Genomic DNA, 6659 nt, shown 5'->3' on the forward strand with positions numbered 1-6659 from the left:
GGTGATAGGCCCAGAAGTACGTATTTGTAAGTATTTGGGCCAGGAGTCCAATCTGAGGACATTAAGTAGTCCGATGACGTAAACACCTTTATGAGAGTCCATATTGGTATGTGAATAGTTGAAATCTGATCACGACCAACTAATTAGATAGTCCGAGGATGAATACTTTCTCGGCTGAGCAAGTTTGAGGTTGGAAGGTATGGCCTGACATCAAGAGTAACACCTCGGACAATTCCACTGATGTGGATAAGTATTAAGAAGGAACAGGACAAAAGGAGACCATGAAATATCTCAAGGGAAAGCTGCTACCACCGTATTAAATACTTTGCAGCTAACAAAAAAAAAAAAAAAAAAAAAAAAAAAAAAAAAAAACCTCATCTAAAATTACGAAGGTAAGACCAGAAGATATAAAAAAAATAAAAAATAAAAAATTGAAATTGTTTCTTCTTATCTTATCACTTCATTCCTCAATTAGTTTTTCTTTATAGATAAAATAGGAGAGGATATGTTATAGAAACAAAAACTAGATCAAGTCTGGTTACATCAAAAGGTGTGCCTCTCGAACGAAGTTTATTTATCTACACTCCAACTCATCCAGTCAAACATAACAGCATGTTGAACAAAAGCTGTGTTCTGAGTATTTTCTCTTATTATTTCTACTTGATCTGGTCCCCTCTTAGCCAAAAGATCAACCCCATTAGCTTCATGCACGGTAGATACGTTGCAGCTTAACGTCCCATTGTCTCCCTAGCAGGTCCCTGCAATAAAAAAAACAACCATGGGCGTTCAAACAGGGGGTTTGAATTGAGAAGTTAGAAGCTGAATAACAAGGATTGAATCAGTTTCCAAGAAATAAATCTAAAACCCAAATCCCAAGCCATGAGAGGACCATATCTAACTGCCCAAAGTTCCGCAATATTGTTAGATGTAATGCCCAGACTAATAGAAAAACCTTTTAGCCACTTACCATTATGATCTCAAATGACACCACCTGCTCCTGCTTTACCTGGGTTATTAGTTCGAGCACTACCATCCGTATTAAAGCGACATAAGGAAGATGCGGAGGATTCCAATGAATAGTACTCTCTCTCTCGCTCTCTCTCTCTCTCATGAACTAAGTTCCTATAAAACATTACAATCATTATTTGATATTCACAGTTTATAAACGTAAAATTACAGAAGTCAACATAGTATAAGACATATATAGTTTTTAGTATCTTATAATATATCATATTATTCGCATCTTTTACCATTTCAGTACCTATATCTTATAAATGCATCCTAGAATTTTTTTTTTTTTGGCTTGAAGTGTATAATAGTCCATAGATGTTAAATGTATCACATGATACAGCATATACTCAACATGTTTGATTGACATCATTTTTCTTCACTCCGTTTTTGCCTTTTTGTTTCTATGATGTCTTTTAAACTATTTCTATTATAACAATTATAATAAAATTGTTATAACAAGGTTATAGAATGTTCATTATTAGTTGTATATGGGATTTCTAAAATTATTACCATAATATCTCATAACTTGATTAAATTTTTTAATAAGTACAAAATTGATGATTTAATCCAAAACCATGTTGTATTTGTCATCATAAGTAATAGAATATAAATAAATAAATAAAATACGAAAAATACTAATGAAAGTGCAATTCATTGGAAGTTATGTGATGCTACCCAGTGAATATTATGATGTTATCATGGTTTATGAGATACAAATTAATTTGCACTAGTTTTGAGAGAGTTTATATAAATTGTACAAATGGTTGTGGAAAGTGAAAAATAAAAAATAAAAATCTTTTAATGAATGGTCAAATAATTGATAATTAATAAGTAAAAATAAATAAATAAAAAGAGGAATGAAGTCAAATATGAATCCACAAAAAAATAGAATCTAAGAGATACTAAAAATATAATGAGTGAGAGGTGAAGGCAACATACATGTATAATCTTCATATAAAAATATATTAATTTATTAGCTTTTAAAGTGTCTTTGTATCTTACTATGCAAGACACAAAAACACAAAAAAGAAATCTATTTTTTGCATGACTCCTACTTAAAATGGTAAGTTCTAAAATCGATGAACCGATATAAAAATGAACCTAAAAATAAAGTGTAAAATACTTATCAACCATTTCTTTAATTACTATTTTAATTACCGGTTATAGATAAAGAAGTTTTCAACCACTTCTGTATCCTGTATGCAATGAGCCCAGACTCAAAAGTATTATTCTATAATATGGCTGAAGAACAGCTTATTTATAGTACAATCAACATTCAACATTGCCTCCCAAATAAAAATAAAATAAAAAGAAGAAGAAATGAAGCCGAAACTACATTCTTTGTATTTTGTCTTCTTTTGTAAAAACAATTTATATTTGAGTCATATGAGTTATGACAGTCATTCTAATTGACGTAACAATTCCTTCTCCCACTCACCTTAAATTTTTTGTTCTAAAAAAATATTTAATTAAATAAAAATAAAATAAAAAAATAAAAATAAAACTACAAAGAATTGCGGAGAAGCAATCAAATTTGAAGGACTAAAATAACCTATAGGACCCCAGGACAAGCCCTTAATGGAGTTTGCAGCTGTTCTAGCCTTGCTACATCAACAAATCTTCCACTCCCTCAACTGAGTCTCTACTTTTATGAATGGCCACCAGAGAATTCCAAAACATCAGAAACCAATTGCCCATTTTAAAAGGGGACAATGGAGTAAGGAAAATAGACCATTTCAACACCTTCTGATGAGATTAGCAACATTTTTGCCAATCTCTTCTTTCGTTTGTTCTGAAACCGGAACATCTCCAATGTACATGTCAAAAAATGCCCCTGCAAAGACGCATATCAAAGTTGTAACCCTGCGTCATTAAAACTCATTCTTTAAAAAAAAAAATTAAAAAAAAGTAAAGATAATTAATGCAGTGTCCTAGGGAAAACACCACTGCATGGACAGATTTACATGTCTAAATGTTCCACAATTGAAACCGAAAAAAGAGAAATTAATGAGGAGAATTCACTTACTACACAAATCCTTGCTATGGACTGCTCCAATCTGATTACCTCCAACTGAAAAATAAACATATGAAATTCGAAGTCAAAAACAGAGAAAGTTTGTTAAATCACTCATAGACCTCATCCACTATGACTTTGAAGTAGTGCATTAGCAGCACAATAAAACACTGAACAACTCAAAGGGTGCATCAAGGAAAAATAAAATAAAGAAGGCAATGGAAAAGCAATGAAAGATGGGGGGAAGGGGAACCGATGTATCATTTCTTTCCTTCTTCAATTTTCTTATTAATAATTACACACGCACCCAATAGTTTTAAAACCCACGACCTCACACTCTACCTATCTCTACTTTCTAATTTCCCTCATGCTTAAGATTCTTAAATGGAAGTCGTCACAATGATGAGCCCTCCATGAAATATGTACATCTATGGCATCAAAAATGTAGTGTATATAATCTTTCTAACCAGAAACTACTCACTTTCAGTAATTAGTTGTCCATCAGATGTTTGTCGAAAATCAATTGTCGTTCCCTGAAATGTTCCAGTAAATTTAAGATTAACACCGTCATACCAATTACCAAAGAGACACAAAGATCAGTAGGATATTACCACAGGTATTTGGATATCCTGTTTGAAGTATGATCCAAATGTTTTTATGCAATGGTAATCAGTGTCTGGGTTTGTCTGATTTGGAAAAAAAAAAAAAATTGTTAAGAGAGCAATACCGTTGAGTTCAAAAATGGAATTTCACAGTTGGGATAATTACCTTCACCAAACGGGCTCGAAGGGATTTCTCGAAAGCACTGCAAAAAATGTGATTGAAACAAAAAAAATGAGAAACATAAAATTTGAATTACATCATCAGTTGCCACCATTTATTAATACTCCCACTAAAAAATATAAAATATACCCAAAAAAAAAAATCTGTCAAGACTCAAGAGGCAGAGCTAAGCAATGAAAAACCTGACTCAGTTGAATCTAAGTCTGGTTGTAAATGAAAAAAGAAAAACTAGCATCATCAAAGTTAGGCATCAGAGGAACTAGGGGAACATATAAAAATTTTGAACTGACAAGCCTACTTCCCGAATACCTAAATCCAACCAATACCACAACTGCTTAAACCAAGCTAACAATTGGTGAAAGACATTACATAGGTCAAGGTCACTCCAACACCATGTTTGAAAACAAAAACATGCAAATCTACAAAGGTTATGTTCAGAAATGGATATTGAACTTACTCTTTCACAGTATTGATTTTCATCCCATTGCAATTGACCACAAGCCTAACAGTCATATTAATATCCTCCCTGCACCCACCATGGAAAAGGCTTTCATCCAACTTAGAAAACAGAAGCAAAGCTATGAAATTGAATTAAAATACTTGTCATGGCATTTATTCAGTTCATCCATGACCATTGCTCAATACCTGAGAAGATCCTGATAAAAATCATGGCATTTGTTCAGTTCATCCACTGAAATCGAAGCATACTTTGGACCCAATTTCTCACAGACAGAGTAAGGGTGAATATCTATAAGAAAGCATCAGGAAAGAGTATGTCAGTGAATGGAAATATGTTGCAGACTTAAATTATGTAACTCAAACATCAAGTGAAATTTAAAAAACACTTACAAAAACCAAATGCATAAATCTTAAGAGATTTGATTTTGATGATTTTCATAGTTCTTGATCCAGTACCAACAAGAACCTGAAATAAACATAGAAGCAGTTCACATCTAAAACATTTGATATGGGGGAAGAGGACCCTTAGACAAAGAATTTAGGAAAATAGCACAGAAAGACCAATAACATTTATGAAGGGCTCACTACAAGAAGTCACACATGTATCCAGAATTTCGTAGGTATTATAAAACTTTGATTAAAATTAAAAAGAAGGTTGTTTATAAATTATAATTTTCCAAGCTCCAGTCACCACAAAGTCCAGTATGGTACATGGTAATAAAAACTGTAAACTATACATTATGAAATCTCTAGTAAGGATTCTAAGCAAATTGTAAGCATCTTGATTAAATCCACTGCCTCCACCCTCAAGGAAAAATCTCAATCTCGGTATCACAAGTCATCCAGGACCAACTGCCTGCTTATGATTTCAGAATAGGTCTATAAAACATGCTATGAATAACAAATAACACCAGTAAACATGTTCGATGTAAACGAAGCACCTAAAATAATAAGTAGCCAAATTGATACAAGATTTACAAATTAAGGTCCATAATTAATACTTGGTGTAGAATAATTTGACTGAGACTAAAAAGATCAAGCACCCATTTGAATTTTAATAAATATTTACCTCTGAACTTAAACTGGAATTTTTCTCTCCAGTTAAAATGTTGTCCAAAATCATAGGAAACTCGATGCCAGTTCTGGGTTCAACTGCATGTCTTGTCAAGTTCAAGTCAGGAAAAGACAGATCCATGCACCTTTGATTCTCAACCTTACAAAGCCTTTGGTCAATGCCTCCATGCACTTGTAAATCAGTACTCTCCATTGGAACTGCTAGCACCTCTGAAGATCTGGTGCAATCAACATAGAAACAAGTTTTTCTATGGTTAAACTAACGCCAACAACAGACCAACCAAAAAACAAGAGAGTAAGTGCAAAACAGCCTACTTAGTGAAATGGCTACTCACAAGTTATTGAACGGAGGTACAAAGGCAGCAGCTAATGAGAGCAAAGGATAGGATTGAATCCTTTTAGCTTCTTGGAACAGGAGCTTCATCATGAAACTTGAAATCTTACCAAAAATCACTGGGGTCCCAGATTTTCCTTTTGATCTGAATCTGAAGTGATATCCAGCAAGATTATGTCTACTAGAAGTAACGTTCTTAACATGTGTACAGTTACTGGGTTCGGAACCATGCATTCTACCGGCTATGTCCTGAGCAATATTTGAAGTGGATGTACTAGAGCACCAAAAAAGTAAAGCACCAGCTAACTTTGACATAAAATTAAATGCTTCTTGGAGAGCTAAACTTCCGGGGACATACAAGTTTTGAGATTGGTGTATAGAATTATCCACAAACAAACTTATCTGAGAAAATAAATGACCCCCAAAATTGTGCAATACAATGGGCTCAATTGGAAAGATGTCTGGAGAGCCTCTATCAAGATCAATGAAGAACAACCAAGTATTCTTCATATTTTTTCACGTCTGTCTAATATCTGAAATGGGAACTTCAAAGTCCTGAACAGAAAAGTTGTAAGATTAGAATCACCAAAGATATAAACACCCGCATAAGATTTCGTCAGAATGACAAAATGTTATATATGAACACTAATAAAAGATTCAATGGGCAGCTCAGAAAAATTCGTACATAACAACAATTTAATGCAAAACATTTGGGGGTGCAGTTGTTCAGATTTCCAAAATCTCACTGTTCCAGTCAAATTTAAATTTCACAAAAATGCAACTAAACTGTAAATATTAAAACTGGGTACTTCAATTCCCATTTCAAGGCCCCAATTCCATTCAACCAAAAAATCAAAACAAAACAAGTGTCATCATGGCAACCAGCTAATCAATGAATGAGGAGGAGATGATTAATATAAAGGGTTAAAGGGTTTTGCACTACATGTAATATAACTTCATGAGATCAAAACCCATTATGGAAAT

The 6659-nt window shown here is 33.3% G+C and overlaps 1 protein-coding gene across 6 annotated transcripts; it reads right to left on the reverse strand.

Annotated features, from left to right (window-relative positions):
• Positions 1 to 406: 406 nt before the first annotated feature.
• On the reverse strand, positions 407 to 6258 carry LOC112026241 (fatty-acid-binding protein 2). Of its 6 annotated transcripts, none has more exons than XR_010626031.1 (12): positions 5677 to 6257; positions 5337 to 5559; positions 4658 to 4733; positions 4454 to 4556; positions 4266 to 4334; positions 3794 to 3830; positions 3637 to 3711; positions 3507 to 3558; positions 3038 to 3082; positions 2564 to 2845; positions 968 to 1114; positions 407 to 758 (listed from the first exon to the last, which is right to left on the reverse strand). XR_010626031.1 is itself a non-coding variant. In XM_065766133.1 (10 exons), exons 1-10 carry the CDS (start codon positions 6183 to 6185, stop codon positions 2748 to 2750), a joined length of 1284 nt encoding a protein of 427 aa, XP_065622205.1. In that variant the 5' UTR covers positions 6186 to 6258; the 3' UTR covers positions 2542 to 2747. The 6 variants fall into 6 exon arrangements, 3 of the variants coding, with proteins under 3 accessions (XP_065622205.1, XP_023914694.1, XP_065622206.1); XR_002884344.2 differs by having other exon boundaries at positions 968 to 1122; XR_010626032.1 differs by lacking the exon at positions 968 to 1114.
• Positions 6259 to 6659: the final 401 nt, after the last annotated feature.

Source organism: Quercus suber, unplaced genomic scaffold (assembly GCF_002906115.3).
Source record: "Quercus suber isolate HL8 unplaced genomic scaffold, Cork oak 2.0 scaffold_683, whole genome shotgun sequence".
Classification (NCBI taxonomy): Eukaryota; Viridiplantae; Streptophyta; class Magnoliopsida; order Fagales; family Fagaceae; genus Quercus; species Quercus suber.

Bases quoted from the DNA above. Each gene is read 5' to 3' on its own strand.
- LOC112026241 (XM_024058926.2), bottom strand. From the start codon at position 6,185: ATGAAGAATACTTGGTTGTTCTTCATTGATCTTGATAGAGGCTCTCCA. The intron at 4,557-4,657 runs GTAAGTGTTTTT...GCTTTCTTATAG, and splicing joins GATTTATGCATTTGGTTTTT to ATATTCACCCTTACTCTGTC. The intron at 3,712-3,793 runs GTAATTATCCCA...TTTCCAAATCAG, and splicing joins TTCGAGCCCGTTTGGTGAAG to ACAAACCCAGACACTGATTA.